Genomic DNA, 18,982 nt, shown 5'->3' with positions numbered 1-18,982 from the left:
CCGCTTCCGCATCTGGACGCCCCGCCCCCGCCCGGGAGCCGCAAGGCGCATGCGCGGAGGCCAGGCCGGCCCCACAGCGCCCCCTGGAGGGCCGGCGGAGCGCCCACCATCCACCGCCGAGACGAAGGGGTGCTCGCCGCGAAGCTGACCCGACCGCTGGCTGGACGGCCTCGTGCACCCTCCCTCCATGGCCCCGGGAGGCTGGAAGACCTTTCACCCCGGCGCCAGCAAAGGACACGTTAAAGCGATGTGTTGGATTTCCTGTCCAACCTGTCTGGGCGTAGTGACGCCCTCCGCCACCGGGGGCTGGCGGTTTTCCTCCGGAGCTGCTTCTGCATCCAGCCCCTCCGCGACACCTCCACTGCCTGTCACACCTTAGCACCGGTCTGGCCTACTGACAAGGCAGCTGATGCCCTTGGCCGCACAGGTTAAGGGTCAGACTCCTTGCTCAGGACCCAGACCCCGCCCCCCCACCGAGATCCAGGCAGGAGCTACATTTTCAGCCTCACCCTCACTCCCGCACTAAGTTCTGTGCTATTCCAGCCCTGCGTGCTCTTTGGGGCTTCCCTGCCTGGCGCGCCCTGCGGTCCTCTTTTTCTGGCCGGAAATTCCTACCCATTTTCCAGACCCAACCGAAAGGTAATTCACACTCCAGGAAGGATGCCCCCAATCCACCCACCTTCCCGCTCTCCTGTAAGAAACTGAGACAACCATTCCTCATCACAGAAAGGGGTAAGAACTGAAAGACACTTTTGCAGCCAAGATTTTTTAATGCAATTTTTCTTTTTTAAATGATCACAGTGAAACCCACTTGGGAGGCAGGACCTGGTATTCTGCTGCCATAGTCAGAGTGGAGGGAGGACCCCATGAGGGGTGGAGAAGCCACAGTGGGGCTGGAGAACTGAGATGGGGCAAAGAAGGGGCGGTGGGGGAGGGACAGAAGGACCCCTGGAGCCCCACTAAGCATTCAGATGGAAGGTGAGGGCTTCCCTCCGCGGCCTCATCCTCAAGGGACGGTGGGGATGGGGATAGGGATAGGGGAAAGCCCCACTTTTGGCCACAGTCCCTTCCCCAGGCCAAAGGGAAGAAGACAAGGGCAGCAGACAAAGGCCAGGGAGCCCAAGAAGGGGACCGAGAAAGCAGGAGCAGGTAAAACAATCAGGGGACACCACCTCCTCTCCCCTCACCCATTCATGGTGGAAACAATTTGACATATAAAAACCTCAAGTTTTCTAGCCCCTGGTGGGGGTGGGGAAAAGAAGTGGAATCCAGGGGTTCAGAAATCAACACCCCCAGTCCAGGGGCAGGTGCCCAGCTGTGAGGGGGGTGCGGGAAGGAGGAGCTCCCCACAGGGCACTAGGTCACCTGCTCCGTGGGCCTCATCTGGATGTCTCCAATCTGCAGAAGGCACAAGGCTTGAGGAAGCCGGGACGCTCTCCCCACCCTCTTAAGGCCTCCCCACTCTCTGCCTCTGGGCTGGCTGGGCTCCTCCAGGGGACAGACAGCCAAGGCCAGACTCACCTGGACATGTGGGGGCGTGCTGAGAACATAGATGACAGCCTCGGCCACGTCCTCAGGTTTGAGACACTGGGAGCATGGGGGGAAAGGGGTGAGGCGAAGACAGAATGATCCAAGGTCCTCCCCCCACCAGGGAGGTCCTCTCCAGCATCCATGTTCCCCCAACCCAGGAGAGGCGACAGGCTGGCTAGAAGGGCAAGGTCTGAAGGCCAGGGCTCCCTCGCCTTCATTTAGGGAGTGGGTGGCTTCACTGGGCCCCACCTTCATGTGTTCATAGGTGGCGGCTGCCTTCTCAGGGTCCTTGTCGTGAAGTTTGAAGGCAAACTGTGTCTCCACCACTCCTGGAGAAATGCACTGGGCCAACAGAGAGAGCCTGCTCAGGAGCTGAGCCCTGGCCTGAGGTCAGGCCTGGGGCGGGGGCTGGGAGGGAAAGGACGGGGGCCACAGGGCCCCAGCCTCACAGGGACGGCCACCCAAGTTCCAGCAGCCACCTCCGCCCTCCAAAGCTGCCACAGGGGGTTATCAGAATGATTCCTACCAGCTACCGGGCCGTTACTAAAAGCCAGGTCAGCTTTACAAAGTGGCTTCCCTTAAACCCTCATAACCTGCTAGGTGATTTCATCTCCATTTTACAGCTGGGAAGACAGGCATGGAGAGGCTGAGCAAGCCACCCTAGCTCGGGCAGCCTTCCCGGGAAGAGCCCCAGTCCTGCTTTCCAGCCGTGGCCTCCCAAGGCCCCCTGTGCTCCCTCAGCCTCACCCCTCCGCCCCCGCCCCCTCCTCTAGGTTCAAGTCAGCCCCTCTCCCGCCTTAAAGGCAGAGACACGCGGGGACTTGAGGACTGAGCAGGGCCACGCAGACAGCAGCAGAGCCCGGGAGGCCTGTGCCCGGGGCGGACGCCGGGCTCTGGGGCCGCGAGTGTGTGCGGCAGGAAGGGGCCAGGGTCAGGTTGCCCCTCACCGTGGCTCGGATGTGGCTCTGGGCCTCCCGGAGCTCTTGCCTCAGCCCCTCTGTCAGCGCGGTGACAGCATACTTGGTAGCGCTGTAGAAATGGGTCTCGGCCGGGGGTGGCACTCGGTGGCCGCTCATGCTGGGCGGAGGGAGGGAAGGGGAAGGAGAGAGTGACGCCGGGCTGCCTGCCGGACCAGCTGCACCCCCAGGTGCCTCCTGAACATCAGGGACTGTCCCCCCGCCACTCATCTGGCTTATCCACAGTGACAGCTCCTCCGGCCCCCTTCCTCCAAGGCCTCCCTCTGTGGACCCCAGGATTCCCTCTTCAGTCCACGCAGGCTGTCAAAGCTCTCTCCCTTTCACCCGTGTAGTTCACTGAAAGGCTTCTCCTAAGAGTTTACGGCACGGAAGCCATGTCTCCGCGTGCGCCCCCATGACAGAGACTGCAGCCTCCGTGCCACGGGGTGAGGTTCCTGCTGCGGCCTGAGGGATGGAGAACCCCAGTCCCGGGAGGGCCCCCAGGCCTCAGCCACCAAGGGGCCGAGCTACCCCTTCCAGCCGAGGGGCTGGCGTTTGCCATGTACTCTTCTTCCCCCGCTGGAGGAGGGCATGGCAGCCCACTCCAGTTTTCTTGCCTGGAGAATCCCATGGACCGAGCCTGGCGGGCTATAGTCCACGGGGTCACAGAGAGTCAGACAGGACTAAGCAACTAAACAATCGCAACAACATTCTTTCCCGCCCCCCAGTCGTGCCATCTGGGTGTTAACTGGATGTGAAAGCCCTGCTCTACCACCGGGGAACACTGAGGTCCAAAGAGGTCAAAGGAGCCGCAGCAGGTCACTCCGCTGGGAGGGTGGGGGCACCTGACCCCAGCCCCCGCCGCACCTGTTGATGTTGATGATGTGTCCGTCATCCACCTTCCGCTCCCGCATGGACTGGTAGGCTTCCCGCGTGCAGATGCTGAGGGCCAGCACGTTCACCTGCAGGCCGGGGTGGGGGCAACGCGTGTCTGCATCTTTGGGCCCGTATGAGCAGGTGATGGAGCCCCAGAGCACTCTGGGGTGGGGGGCATCCCAAACAGGGCCGGGTCCTACCCTAGACCAAGGACAGGCCAGCACCGCGGGCCTTGCGGGCCGCTGCCGCCCAGCCACCAGCCCCAGCTGACAGCAGAGGCAGCTCCCCTCCCTGGGTGATGCCCTCAAGTTCCCGTGTATTCGGGGAGAGACACCACCCCTCCCCAGAACGCACCCAGGACCCAGGAGCGCTCCCCATCTTGGCTATCTCCTCTGCCTCAGGGAATTCACCCCCTTTTCTTCCCCAAATGCCCTACTCTTCTCTGGGACAGAGTCACTGGCTCTCCTCTCTCCAAAACAGCCTAAAATCCTTCCTTTGAAAATCTCTCTCCTCGGGACCAAGCTCAGCCTTTCACCCCGCTGCTCTCTGCCTTTCTGGCCCCTCCCTCAAGACTAGAGTGGATGGGAGAAGGCTGGCCCTCCGTCCTTCCAGGCCATCCTCCAACCTCTATCCCGTTTACAGGACTGGGCACAGGGGGTACGGTCACGTGTCACTGTGTGGCAAGGGGCCTCCCAAGGGCATGAGGCTTCCTGCACCCCGCCCACTCCCGCTCCTCCGGCAGAGGTGACCCCCAGACCCCAGCCTGCAGGGAACAAAGGCCTGACGGAAGGGTCTCTGCTAAAAGCACCCACCCAGCCCCACCACTTAGGCTCGCCCAGGAGGGCAAGCAGAGATAAAACTTTCAGCGGGCCTTCACTCTCTCCTCCGGGGAAGAGAGGAGACCAGCTGGGAGGTCAGACGTTTCTCTTTATCAGGTGTCAACGCCAGGCATCGGGACAGAACACTCCCGCTATAAACCTGGCCCGGAGTTCACGGCAGGACAGAGGCAGTTTCCAGCCCTGCTTTTGGTCCTCTTAACAACGTGGGTTTGTGGGGCAGAGAACTCAGCTCCTGGGGACGGAGGGATGGAGGCGGAGAAACTAGGAGAAACAGATCCCCTCGGGCCAGGGGAGCGAATCTCCTAGATCTGGGGGTCAAGGGTTCCCTCTGTGATCACTGATGTGGTTCTCTTGGGAGATGCCTCGTAAGACAATCCTAAGAGAATGACATAATGTTCGAGCTGAATGGGGTCTTAGGGATTTCATATCCGTGCCTCGCTTTACAGTCGGGCAAGCTGAGGTCTAGGTTTAGAGACGCCCTGACTGCAGGTGAAGTCCACAACTTGGATCTCCCAGAAGGTTCTCTAAGGGCAAGGGCAGGGCTGCATATCCCTGTTTAACGTTTCAATGTTTGTTGCTCATTTCTGGGCCCAAGCACCTGTCAGGTGCTATTGTAAGCACATATGAAAAGTCTGGGGGTGGGGGGGGGCGTTGGGGGTGGATAGAAACATTCCATTTACACACTGCTTTCCACTTCTCAGAATTAGTTTCATACCCTGAAGGTACTGCCCCATATTATAGTCTAGAGGTTGAAAACTCATGCCCTGAAGGCTGTGCTTGGTCTACACGTGGTTTTAAAACATTCTAAAAATAAAATGGACAAAAGTCCTTGCATTCCTGGAGCCGAGGTTTTGGTGAATGGGGTGAGTGGGGGGGTCTCCATGGAAATCGGTGGCCCCCGCTGCTCTCAGAGAAGTCACAGGATCTGGCCACACCAGGCTGTGCTTGCCTAGACGGCAGCGAGGGGGGCTGCCTCCATGGCCAAGTGCTTCCCTGTGTGACCCACCCCACTCTCTGGGTTCCTACCTGGCCCCAGGGGACACTGGAATTTGTGATCCCAGACATTGATGGTCTAGGTGCAGTTCATCCCAATTAACAGGTGACAAGACTGCAGCTCAGAGAGGGTGACGACCTGCCTGAAGCCACATGGTTACTGGAGGGGCTGAATGAGACCATCATCTTCACCTCCTGCCTCTGGGTTCCTTTTCTTCCCATCAGACCGTGTCCCCAAGCACAAAGCTGACACCTGGGGACATCTGACTGAAGGCAGTTTTCTTTCCTACCAATCTCCCTTCCAACAGCTTTTAAGCACTGCCCCCACGGGCTCAAAGGAAAGAAGAATGGGAAAGATTTGGCCATTCCTCCACTCCCTCTCCCCCTGGGGAGCAGGTGAGACTTAAAGTGCCCCAGGCAGAAACCTGAAGCCTCCTCTCCCTAGATGTCTATCTTCCTGCTTTCCTCCCGGCTATAGATGTCTATGGTTTCTTTCTGCTTTCCTCCCAGCTGCTGAGACCCTCTTCTCCCCACCCCCAGGCCTTACATTGAACATTTCCTTCCAGCCTCTGGTGCTGCCTGAGAGCAGGGTGTCGGGCCGGGCCAGGCCAGCGTTGTTGATGCAGATGTCCACACCACTGTGCTGAGAGCGGACCGCTGAGAACATGGAGAGGATGTCCTCCTCGTTCGACAGGTCGCATCTGTAGGGGATCAAAGTCCCGGGGTAGCCTGCACTCTTACATTCTGCAGCCAGCTCCTATGAAACCCAACAGGGGTCTAACTGGGATGAGCTGCTCACTCCACACACAACCCATCCCACGCCCTCAAACCCCACCTCCCGCTGCTGTCACCGCTCACAGAGCTCTCTCCTCTGGTGGCCATCCCCACAGCCTGACCTCTCAGGTCAGAGTCCAGGGGTGAGAGCAGTCCCTGAGCGAGGGTCAGAGAGGCTGAGATCATCAGCGGAGGAACCTCCCAAATAAACTCGAGTCTTCCGTTCAAGAAGGGAGAAGTTTCTGGGGCTCTGGGGTGAGATGGGGGGCGGGGTGGTCAGAGAAGGGGCCTGGGGATCCCAGGAATGAAGAGATGTCTCTTTTCTGACTCTTTCCCAATAGGAACACACCTCCACTCATAGCCATACTCACCCCATGCTTCTTCCACCAGCGCCCAGAGTCACCAGGACCTCGATTTGCTTCTCTCCCATCACTCTACCAACCCCTCTCAGAAAGGCTTATATCTACATGATCGCTGTCCCTCCACAAGCTGCAGCCAACTGGCTCAGAACCCTCACACAGACTTTTCACTTTTCATTTGAGCTCAACAGCCAGTCTCCCTTCGCCCCACCTATAAAAATCGTCAGGAGGTCAGGGGAGTCTTTCTCTCTGACCCACGGGGCATCACCCTCCACCCCAGTTTCTCTGGAGACTGTGAGCCAAGCCAGGTAGTAGGTGACACTGGGCACCCGCTGGGCACTGCCCGGGCCCTAGAGACACTAAGGATCCCTGAGAGAGAAAGGCCACTGGGAGATAGATGAGGTAAGCGGCCATTCAGAAGCATGAAGAAAACCAGCTGTGTGGTTGCTTTGGAGGCCAGTGACCGGGCACCTGAGCCTCCTCAAGGTGTCTATGGACATGTGTGGGTGGGCCCTGGGTACCAGGGCAGGGAGCCCTAGAGGAGGGCCAGCTGGGTCTCCTGCCCTGGAACACCATCCTACCCCCAAACGAAGTCAGGAATAAAGGGCTCGGTCAGGTGATCTAGGAAATTCTTTTCTGCGTTAACTTTCCATGAGTTTAAGCAGTACAGTCTTTTGGGACTCAGAAGTCCCCCTTCACCCAATTTCACCTACTCAACATTTCACCTGCTCAACGACCCCCTCAGGAAACAGGGCTTCTCATTGTAGGAGGTTGGAAGTCAAATTTTGTTTGAGTGTCAGTGAATGAATCCATCAACCAATCAAGAAAATCAGATGGTGGGCAAAGCACCCTGGAATTCTGCCCTCTCCTGGCACGAAACTTCTCCATTCCTCCTCCAGACTCAAAGCCCTAAATGGAGGGACTGATAATACATGTCTCTCTGTCGCTGTCTTCTCGTTGCCCTACCTGTCCGCATCTATCCTCAAAAAGGACCTGAAATCATGTCAGTCCCCTCACAGCTGAGCCATCCCCCCTCATTAAAGGAGTCCTCCTGCGGGGCAAGTGATCAGGCGGGGGCTCTCCTCGGGGTTCAGGGACCCTTCTCCTGGCTGGTTTGCAGTGGGGGTGGGAGTAGGAACAGAAGGCAAGAGTGGCTTTAGAATCAGAGAATCAAGTGGCCTAATCCCTGGTCTGATCCTCTAGGCTCCTGAGTGGAGGCAGGCCCTGAGCACCTCAGAACAGGAGAAAGGGAGGGGCAGTGTGGGGCAAGGGTATAGCCAGGTGACCTTGGAACCGTCTAGGAGGCTATAAAGCGTACCTTTGGTCGGCAGCAGGGGAGGGGACAGGCCTCCCTCCAGCACACCTTCCAGGTCAGCCCCACCCAAGGCCTCCTCGCCCTCTCCCTGCCCCGAGGACTTTGAGCAAGGGTGGAGGTCAGGCTCAGCACCAGCCCAAACGCTGAGGGGGGATCCTGCCTGGGGTAAATCCAAAGTGCTCCTATGATGGAAACTGCTCTCCCTTCTTCCTCCCTGCTCCAACACAGCCAACTTCATTTCCTTTTTCTCTAAGCTCTTATTGCTCACAACCCTTGGGGCTCCCAACCCCCAGTTAAGAGAAAAACCAGGGAGTTCAGTTCCACATTGCTTTGTCCCCCAGAGCGCACAGGTTCAATGCCCTGGTTTACCTGCTCAGTCCCACCTGTGACAGTGAAACTGAAAAAAGGCCTACTTTATATATACATCCCATTTGTCCCTTATGCCCATGGAGGAGGGGTTAACCCTCACCTTCAGGAGAAGGTGGAGCTGAGCCTCTTCAGAAAAGCTCCACTCCCACTCCAACCCCACTCTCAGTCCTGGGTGAAAACTGAGCAGGATCAAGTCCTCTAGCTCCTGCTCGCTTTGTTTGGCTTTGTGGACTAGGTCTGGGAATCAGAGGAAGCAACCTAGTAGCTAGCTTAGCCACTGAGGCCAGAAAGCTTTCTTCCCTTCTCCATGGCTTCTCCTTTTCTCAGCCAACCTGAGCAGGCAGGTAGGGAAGCAGGAGAAAAGATGCCAGGGAGTCAGAGACTTGGTATACTAGAACAGAGGCTGTCAGGAAAAAAGCCCCCTAACGGATAAGACTTTAAAAAGCAAAGATACAGTCCTGCCCTGAGGGGTCCAAAAGCCTCCTCCACCAACTAGGCATCCACCTCTCTTGTCCCTGAGCCCCCTGCAAGTGGCTCTGGGGCAAGAGGGCGGCGTGACACCTTGGCTCCGACCGCTCCCCATCCCCCACCTGGACCCAAGCCCGGCGGAAACGACGCCACCCGGAGCCACTCGCTCCCCCGCAGGGCCTTACCTCGATGTTGCCCACGGTGCGGGCACAACCCACCACCTTCAGACCCTGCTGGACCAGGGCCCGGGCCACGGCCGCGCCGATGCCTCCCGAGGCTCCCGTCACCAGTGCCAGCCGGTCACGCCACCGCTCCATGCCGGCTCTGGCCAGGGTCCCGAGCCGCCCGCGCACCTCGCTCTGGGAGCAGAGCACTTGGACCGCCGGGCTCCGCCCTAGGTCGTAGGGGCCCGGCCGCTCTCTTGTCACCCCCGCGGCGCCCGCCGTCGACCTGCCCGCGTCAGAGGTACGCCAGGACCGGCCTCCACTCTGGCCGGCCTCCGCCCCCTGCTCCACCCTCCGCTCCTCGGCGATCGGCCACATCCCGGCTGGAGGACGACGCGGGCCGGCGGCCCCGCCCCGCCCCGCCCCTGCAGCGCGGGCACGGCCCCGCCTCCGCCCCGCCCCGCCCCGCCCCTGCCGCGCGGGCACGGCCCCGCCCCATCCGGCTCTCGCCGGATCCCCGACCCCGCTCCGTTCCCCTCCAGCACGGCCCCGCCCCTTCCGGCCCTCGCCCGGTCCCCGCCCGGAGAAAACCGCTTCTCGCGGGACTGGGAGGGAGGGTCCCGGTAGTTTGTAGTTTTCCCTCTGAGCCCTTATCATTGGAAGAGAACGAGGCTCGGCGCGGGCTTGCACCAGGCCTGGGGACGCGCGTACTCGCCTCTTGCTCTGTCCGCCTTCCCTATCCTGACCCAAAGGCCAGGAAGAGAAGTTACAGGGCACTTAAGGTGACGCCTTCCTCAACCAGCCGGTGGCTGACGGGAACGGTTCAGCTTAAGAGAAGGTTGAGCGTCTCAGCGGTCGACGCTGGGTGACCTTGGGACGGGGTGATCTTTCAACCCCGCCTGATCGCTCGGCCTTTCTAACCGAGGAGAACTTATGGTTAAAAATGCAAACACTTCCAAGTACACGTGTATTGGGGTGGAGGGGATTGTATCCCTAATAACCTACAGTCTACAACTTCGCTAAGCCCCCCTGCTCCCACTGGAGCAAATACATCATGGTGTACGCGAAAGATAAAAGCAATAGCTAACGTTTATTGAGCGCTTACTGTGACAGGCGCAGTAAAATATATTTTAAGCACCTCAAATATATTAATGTGCACAAGAGCCCTATGAGATAGAACCTATTAACAGTCATTTTATAGGATATACCGAGACAGATGAGGAGCCTGGCTTGGATGGCAAACAGTCCAGTATTAGGCCAGGGGATGTGTTCTGAAATTGCCTTCACTGTGTCTCTTCACCTTGTCTCTTCTCAGGTTGTTGGTTCTGTTCAAAGTAGAAGTCACTTTGCTGACCACTAAGGATATTCCATCAAAACACTGAATACTGCCTCACTTCTGCATTCTTTATATAGCCATCCTTTCAAAGAGAAACCATCTCTGCTGGAATCCCACCACTGCAACCAATGGAATAAGCCGTGAAGTGGCTGGGGTATTCAATCAGCAAGCCCTCCTGTGTTTGGCCCGAAGGGCAAAGATGAAAACAAAACCAGCCCTTGCTTAATTTAGGAGTCTCAAGAGAAAACTTGACTGCAACAGGTGGTGGAAAGAGGATTGGGCTCAGAGCCAAGGGCTGTCGGGAGAACCCTTAGTCGTTTTTTATGGATTCCAGGATGAAGGCAAACAAGGATCAGAAAGGAATTACTCATTTTATCTCTGCCCTAGTCCTTGTACACCACTATGATTTGAAAAGACAACTCAGCGGGTAGCTCAAAAGAATACCAAATACAAAAGTTAAAATCTCACTAAGCTTCTGCTGTTCCCACTTGAAATCTGATTAGAAATCTGAGTAAGTGGTAGAAAATCCAGAAGGTTCACTCCATCCCCACTGCAGAGAGGTACGGACCGTCCCACCATTTGTCTGCTGCCCACCAAGTAGTATCAACATGTAAACACAAAGCTCTAAGCACATGATTTTACTGAACTATTGACTCAACCTTTCAAATGACAGCCAAATGCTACTCCTAGGGGAATCTCACCTTCAGTACTCACAGACAGCTTGTGTAAACTGTAAAGCCAGAGTGACTTTATTGTTGGAAACCAGATGAGGAACAGGCACTTACACAGACCGCAGTGCGGTCAACTCCCAGCGCAGCCTTCTGCTCCCAGCTCTCCACGCACTGAGTAACTACTGACCAGGCAACCCCTGGCTGAAATCCTGCCAAGTCTTGCTTTCACTCTTCTAGTTCAATCTGAACCTCTGAATTTAAGGTGCTTTGTGTTATGTTATCAGAGCATTAGAAATAGCAGCAGTTCAAAAATCTCACAAGGAAGTAATATGCTAGTCCGTATTTAAAGGTATCGCAGCAGATTTATTCCTTCAGAGCAAAAGACTGGAACCTGCTCTTCTCAGCTGTCAACTCTGATGAAGGGAAGAATTTTTGTCTTCAACAGCCTGTATCTCTCTCCTCATTTGCTCTTCATCCTCTCTAATATCATCACTGGTCAAGTACCAAGACCACAGGTGGCTAATTAAAATACTGCCACACATTAAGTAGAAACATGTACACCAAATTTTACTATGCGTATTAATAAATATTCTTTATTTTAAATTTTGCACATTGCGCTTTAACATTACATCCAAACATTTCGCAAGTGGATGTCTACTTTGTAAAACCATATATTCAGCTCATTGTCATTTCTGTACAGAAGTATAAGTACAACATTACTTTTGCCACTAAGTTGCTTTTTAGTAAGTCTCACAGGAAGAGAAACATTTAATGAAAAGAGATGGCTTAAATCATATGGCAGGCCTGCGCAGCCACACAACTAAAGACACAAGCCTGAAGAAAGAACAAACTAATGAGGTTACCTCCACCGTCTCCCAAAACAAGAAAGAATCACATTGATTTAAGATAAAATTTTGCCATAAGTCACTAAAATTAAAGAGTTTTTTTGAAAGAGAAGGCGCAGTAGTCATCTTGAGTGTTTCATTGAAAGACAGAGCTATTTTATTTATTTAATTTGCTCCAGCCGTTGTCAACCAGCCACTACAAATGGGCCTCTTGTGATCATTTAAGCGGCAGTATTTATTAAATTTCTCCTTCAGATGCTGTCGGTATTGTTCTCTATTGCTGTAGAAAGACTGGTTATTAGCCATAAATGATTGTATTTCATCTTGTGAGATAAAGATTTCCTCATCTGAAGTACATTCAGACTCATCCTGCAAATTAAAGCAGTCGTTAAGACTATGACTTAAATGAAGAACGCAAAATGCTATGCTAGTAGAAGACAGCTAAAAATTAAAGCAGGCTAGTTTTTAGTTTCAATTCAGTCACGTAAAGCCTTTAAATAGAATGTTTACAGGATAACAAAATGTCATTCTGCCTTGGAAAGTACTAAGTTAAGAATAAAATGCAACTCAACTTGATTTAAAACTCGATCTATAATTTGTCCCAGAAGCCTATAAGCAAACTACTAACACACCTTAGCCTTAAAAAGTGATTAATTAGAGATGGTTATAAATAGCTACCAAATTTTAAATAATCTGACTTTTCTCTGGCTGGTTCTATGTTGAAACATTTATCTCCACAAGTTAGGTAAAACATAACCTTTTTAAAACTTGTGAAATATACAGTATCACCAATAAACTTTACAACTATATAAAAAAGAAAAAAGCTAGTATTCTAAAGTATTTGTTTCCCTTGGAATCCTGTAATGACTACAGAAAAGATGCCACTCTTTTCTTTCCTTGCCCCTCCTCCAAATTCCACATGAACTATGCCCCAGGTTGCTTGGAATCAGGTATAATTCATTTAAAGTATAAAGACTGCAAATCAATTATAAAAGATGTCCGAAGTTCGGTTATGCTTTTATCCTACATGACATGAAGGTTACATGAAGGAAGTAACCCGGAAAATGGACTCGAGTTCAGATTCTATATACTTTCCTGGTCTGGAAGGTTGGCTACCATTAATAAGCACTCAGAAAGGCAGCTTGCTTATAATAACCCCCATCAAGGAGTCGGACTCTTAGACTTGATGCTAACTCTCTATGCCTCTCCCAACTAGGCTCTTCTACCTTTGAGACAAAGGAGGACAAGGAAATGTGCTCCAGAACAGTTACACAGTGGAAGCGCAGGAATGAAGTCACCAAAAACTAATAAATACTGCTTAAAAGCCTCCTCCCATTCCCAATGTTACACCCTCAAATACTGTCTCCTCCCACATCTATCCCATGAGCAATCAGTTATCCACAAAAAGATACCACGGCTTACTTACAAGGAGTTCAACTAAGCTCTTGGCACCTTTTCCAGAATCAGGACCAAACGATGTTTCTGTAGGTTCTGCAAACTGTGGTACATTTTTCCTATGCTCAAACCAAGGCAGTGGCTGCCCACCCTTTTCAGAGCTGCAACAGCTTTCAGGATGTGCGTCTTTGGTCTTGTCACGGTGAAACACTGTGTGCACGGTATTTCCTGAGGTCTCTCGATTACCTGGATCTGTGATACAGCTTCCTAGCTTTTGGATCTGAAACCACAGCAAAAGTATCTCTCAGGTAAAAAGGCAGGTGGTGGTTGTTTAGTTGTGAAGTCGTGTCGGACTTTTTGCGACCCCATGAACTGCAGCCCGCCAGGCTCCTCTGTCCATGGGATTTCCTAGACAAGAATACTGGAGTGGGCTGCCATTTCCTTCTCCAGGGGAATCTTCCTAATCCAGGGATCGAACCCAAGTCTCCTGCCTGGCAGGCAGGTTCTTTACCACCGAGCCAAGGAAGCCCCAAAAGGCAGAGCATAATAGCAATGACTGTTTTTTACAGAAAAAAATGCATGCCCCGAGAATATGTTAAGATTTTACCAGGAATACAGAACAGCAGCAACAGCGGCAGTTACTAGGCATTTACTGCACAGCAAACACTATGCTTCCCAGGTGGCTCAGCAGTAAAGAATCTGCCTGCCACCACAAGAAACACAAGAGATAAGGGTTCGATCCTTCAGTCGGGACGATCCCCTGGAGTAGAAAATGGCAACCCACTCCAGTACTCTTGCTTGGGAAATTCCATTAACAGATGAGCCTGGGGGGCTACAGTCCAGGGGGTCACAAAAAGTCAGACACAACTGAGCATGCATACACAAACACTATGTAACCCATCAATATACTCTCATTTCATCTTCACAGAATCTGATCTGACAGGGACTATTATCTCCATTGTACAGCAGGGAAAACAGATCAAGCAAACCGCTCAAGATCACAGAGCTAACAGATTAAAAACTATTGCGAAAAAATGAATTGGATTTATGTCGCATATGGACTGTTGGACAAACACCCAAACATCAGACACACATGCCTAAAAAAATCACAGGATGAGGAACCAACGGAACTGCATAGGTATTCATTCTAAAAAAAAAAAAAAAAAGCCTAGTGACTAAGGTGTGTGTCAACTAAGCGACTCCAAGGAAAGGAGCAAAGGTTTAAGAATGACACTTTATGACACTTACATGTTCATCACATTTCAACATCTTGCTTTTCTTTTTCTTCTTTTTATTTTTTCCTTTGGTGGTGTTCTCTTCTGAATTTGCCCAACATTCAACACAACTATCACCATCATCCTCTTTGTCTTCACAGTGATGAACACAGGAGTCATCACCTGCAGGAATCAGTAATTTCTTATTTATGTGCTTAACTCAACCATGTAGCAGAAATAATTGGGAAGTGTAATCTGAACCTACCATGTTCGTCATGATTACAAATGCCTTCAGTGCAGGCGACGTCTGAACCCTCCCGAGAGCCTGTTTCACTCCCTTCCATGCTAGATGAATATCCACAATCACTACCATTACAGTGTGGCGATAAGCCTGAGGACAAATCAAGTGAGTTACTATTAACATGCCAATAAATATACTGAGACAAAGGATAACCCAAATGGGGACTACTTAAAAATTTCAAAACCGATGGCTTACTGAAAGTAAATAGTACATTAAATAATGAAAATGTGACTGGAGACTTACGGTTTTTTACTTCCTTATTGTTTAACAAATCAAATACTGTAAGTGTTTGACTAAATTATATGATATTCTTGGGTCTATAAAGCACTTCCTAACCTTTAGGTTACAGACTCTCTAAAAGCTCTTGTATTTTAAAAGAAAGAATAAACTTAAGAGTTAGTATTTTTTAAACTATTTACTTACCTTTCTTTATTTTAGGAGACCCCAAAAGATTGCCACTGGTAGGACAGGTACAGGATGTATTTTCATTGGTAACAATTACTTCTACACAACTATTACCATCTTCAGTGCTGCCACAGGCTTTGCAGCTGTTTTCTATGAAGTCTGTTTCCTTTAAGGATCAATATGAAGAGATAGTAAAAATCTTTACCTCCATATGGCTATATTTTAATTTCCTCAACATTAACTAATTAAAGATAAAAATTAAAGAAAAAAAAACTATTCTCATGAAGATTATTAATTCATTTAAAAACCGAGAACCAACTAGAACCAAGTCAAGACCTTAATGGTATCAGGAAAGTCTAGGACAACTGTTCTCGGAAGTGTGGTCTGCTGGCTCCAGGGGCTCCCTAGGTCAAAACCATTTTCATCCCAACACTAAGATGTGATTTGCCTTCTTCACTGTCTTGACACTTACACTGATGGTATAAAAGCAGTGGTGGGAAAAGCAACCAAAGTGTGTACCAACAGTCACTGTATTCTTCACTTGTCAAGCATTCTCATCAGAAATAAACAGAGATAAAAGGATATTTCACTTATGTCTTTGATGCATGCAGCACTAAAAATATTAATTTTATTAAATACCAACTCATGAAGTAGAGGTCTTTTTATTAGTCTGTGAGAAATGAGAAGAATGCTTAAAGCATTTTTGATGAATACCAATGTATGACTGTCTCAAGAAGTACCTGTGCAATAGTTTGAGTTGCAAGCTGAACTAGCTAGAACACCAACTTCACTTGAAAGAGAGGATAAGAGACAAACTATGGTTATTCAGACTTGAATATTTAAAAGACATTTTCTCAAAAATAAATGAAGTCAGTCTAGCTCTTAAAAGAAAAAAACAGACAGTATGTGTTGTCACTGATAAAATTTAAACTTTCAAACTACAATTAGAATTTTGAAAACTTGTATATATAAGCACAATGAGATTGAAGCTTAAGACCTTTCTAATGGGAAGAACGGTGGTTTTAACATGACTGTCTGATACTATGTAATGAAATGTCAACATCTGGGGAGATGTGCCTACCTCAGTGAACCATTATGTTTTCAAATGACCAGTGCATGATGTTACAGAATCATGCGTGAATAAAATTTATTCAAACTGCTGATGGATTTTAAAAGTATGAAAGGTCACTTTAAGGTGTCAGGTTCCACACTATAAAAAATCTTTACGAAATTACCACCTGTCAAGTTATAATGCCGAAGAAGAATATCCACAACTATCTAAAAAGGCTTATATTAAATTATTCCTCTCCTCTTTTCCTACCATATATGAGTGAAGTCAGACTTTATTCACATGCTTTGACCAAGCAACATATGCAAACAGACTGAATGCAGAAACAGATAAAGAGAATCTATCTGATACCTTTTAAGCCAAATATTAAAGAGATTTGCAAAAATATAAAGTAAAGCCACCCTTCTCAAATTTTCCTAGAAAGCAGTTCTTTTTCAAAATATGTTATTCATGTTAACATTTAATAGGCTTACTATTTTTAAAAGAACAAATAACTTTAAATTTCTCCACTTTAATTTCTAATACAATAAATGCTGATAAGTATAATTCACATAAACAAAAGCTCACTAGGCACCCTAATTTTTAAGAATGAGAAGAGATCCTGAGCCCAGAAGTTGAGAACTGCTCTAGGTCATGCATGGAGATAACTTTTCACATTTGGGCTTTGATCTAACAGAATACTAAGGTCAGACAGTAAGATACTACTAATTATTGAACATTGTCTTTATAAAACAAATGACATTAAAGAGGTTGTTATACAGACTATAGTAAGAAAAAAAGCCAACGTACAAGCCAGAGGAACCCATGTTCTGAGAAAGCACAGTGAAAGTGCTGAAATCTAGGAAAAAAGCCATATATTGTCAAGTCAATATTAAGGAGTACTACCTTCTCTTGGCTTACTTCCTTTTCATCTGCTGTTTGTAAGGGAGTAGGGATATCACATACACATTTGTTTTTTCGTCTATTCTTCCGTTTCTGGCGCTTCTTTTCTTGCTTGAGTTCTCTTACTCGTTCCTCTTCTGAAAATTCTTCACAAAGTTGTTCCAATCGACTAATACCCTGTACTTTTTCCACAGTCATCTATTATAAAAACAAAGCTGAGACTGAGTACCGGCTCAAACTTCTCTTTATTCTCCAAGGAAATTCTCACTCATTAATTTAAAATGATATCACACACACAGAAACTGGCATTGCATGCTGCAATTCTGACTGGCAGTCCCCAAAAAGAATTTTAAATTTTAATACCTTAAATGATGACAGTCTTAAAATATCAGGAAATGAATGTGCAACTAACTCCTATGGGAAAGGGAGACTTACACATACTCCAGTTTGAATCCAGAAATATTCTAATTTTAAATTTCAGAATTTTAACACAGCAAAGTAAATATTCATCCTATTTCTTCATACAATGAGAACACTATTTAACCTGATTAAATGATCTAGTTTCTGAAGACACAAATATACAAAGAGAAAAGGAATAAGAAATCTTTTCGGCAAGAACGAACATACATCTCCTCAGACTCCCCAGAACAATGTTTAAAGTCCAAGGATGGGCTTTTGAAAAAGAGTTTATAGTTCTCATATCATTCTCAAAAGGGACAGGTGACCAGTTAAACAGTTATGACCCTGCCCTAGAATATAACAGAATATCCACTAGCCAAATATTTATATTCTACAGAGCATAACCGAAAAAAGACATTACTCAATCACAACACAAAACCCAATACCAGCATTATAAAGAGCCTTCAGTGTGCTTCTAAAAAGTAGTTCTCACATCATGGCATTCAGACAGCAGTTACTTTATACTATTGGAAAGAAGCAGGCAAACTGGGACTCATTAAATGTTTCTAGTTTTGATGCTTATTTTTGGGCTGCTTTTAACTTGTCAATAGTTATGTTTCATAGCAGCTTCTCATTAAATAATCGTCAATTTCAGTTCTCTACTCTGAAAATCTCTAAAAATCAAGGATGGCAGTGCAATAGGTTTAAAAAACAAAGAAAAATCCACAAACTTGTTCTAAATTCCAGCTCTCCAGCAAACTCCTCTCCTAACCCTCCGAGCCACGACCAGTGGATCACAGCTCTCTAAGGCAAGGTGAGGGCAGCGATTCACATTAAGATTCAGTCCACAGTTCACAACTTCCGCAGTGGTCCAGTGGAAAAGAATCTGCCTGCGAATGCAGTGGACACGGGTTTGATCCCTGGTCTGGGAAGATTCCACATGCGGCAGGGCAGATAAGCCCATGCACCACAACCACTGAGTGCGCCCGCACTCTGCAGACCCGGAGACCCAACTACTGAACCTGCAACTACTGAAGCCCGTGCACCTAGAGCCTGTGCTGTGCGACCAGAGACGCCATCACGTGGGAAGGCCGCGTTGAAAGAGCCCTCACGCAGCAAAGAGACGCAGCACAATCAAGAAATAAGTAATTAAAAAAAAAGATTCCACCTTCCAACTAAGCAGCCCAGACACTGAAGCAGTCCACTGTTCATACCTCGAAACTCTTGCGTAAAGCATCAACACCAAGATAGAAAAGCATCTGCCATGTCTGCTCTTCTGCCCGCAGCTTTTGCCAGATTCGATGCAGTCTTTCATAAAGATGAATTCCCAAGCAGGTCAGAACTTCTTCTTGAGCTATATCTATTGTCTTAGCATGCCTTTCTCTTCTCCTATAAAGAATAAATCACACATGTTTCCTACAGTTCTTAAGCTGAAACAGTAAGAGATCAATGACACCTCCCTGCAGGTTCAGGTTTTAAACATAACCTGCGTATCTAGTAAACAAACTAATTAGACATTTATACATTCAAACTCAACAGATATATAAATACACAAGCACACATGTATATTACCAATGCAAAATACACATGCAAGCAGAACTTAGTCCTAATATTGCTAAAAAGAAGGTAATTCAGGAACTGGCCCTAAAGAGATGCTTTTGGGGGCACAGAGACGTCACATATTTAAGTGCCCAGCTTGTAGCAAGCGTGACAGTTCATCTTCCAATTATACCAAATGCCTACTTGGTTTTTGTTCTTTTTGATGGGAATGGAGAAAGACAATGCTAAAGTGACTTAATGCTGGGCAAAAGCCCTCTAGGCT

General features: G+C 49.2%; 2 protein-coding genes across 8 annotated transcripts in view; both read right to left on the bottom strand.

The window, feature by feature from the left end:
* On the bottom strand, positions 751-9,056 carry DHRS11 (dehydrogenase/reductase 11). The gene is made up of 7 exons (XM_018064164.1): positions 8,665-9,056; positions 5,742-5,951; positions 3,354-3,448; positions 2,478-2,607; positions 1,780-1,872; positions 1,522-1,587; positions 751-1,398 (listed from the first exon to the last, which is right to left on the bottom strand). Exons 1-7 carry the CDS (start codon positions 9,019-9,021, stop codon positions 1,357-1,359), a joined length of 993 nt encoding a protein of 330 aa, XP_017919653.1. The 5' UTR covers positions 9,022-9,056; the 3' UTR covers positions 751-1,356.
* Positions 11,216-18,982, bottom strand: part of GGNBP2 (gametogenetin binding protein 2) — a 32,153-nt gene continuing 24,386 nt past the window's right edge. For 6 of the 7 annotated variants that reach the window (XM_018064163.1, XM_018064158.1, XM_018064162.1 and 3 more), the window contains 7 exons: positions 18,375-18,549; positions 16,765-16,959; positions 14,829-14,976; positions 14,370-14,495; positions 14,139-14,287; positions 12,922-13,170; positions 11,216-11,864 (listed from right to left, as the gene is read on the bottom strand). In XM_018064163.1, the coding sequence (XP_017919652.1) occupies positions 11,661-11,864; positions 12,922-13,170; positions 14,139-14,287; positions 14,370-14,495; positions 14,829-14,976; positions 16,765-16,959; positions 18,375-18,549 (1,246 nt within the window). In that variant the 3' untranslated portion in view covers positions 11,216-11,660. The remainder of the gene's footprint in view (positions 11,865-12,921; positions 13,171-14,138; positions 14,288-14,369; positions 14,496-14,828; positions 14,977-16,764; positions 16,960-18,374; positions 18,550-18,982) is intronic. The other variant, XM_018064160.1, reaches the window with a different exon arrangement.

Source organism: Capra hircus, chromosome 19 (genome assembly GCF_001704415.2).
Source record: "Capra hircus breed San Clemente chromosome 19, ASM170441v1, whole genome shotgun sequence".
In the NCBI taxonomy this organism is placed as follows: domain Eukaryota; kingdom Metazoa; phylum Chordata; class Mammalia; order Artiodactyla; family Bovidae; genus Capra; species Capra hircus.
This window is presented reverse-complemented; position numbering and strand designations above follow the sequence as displayed.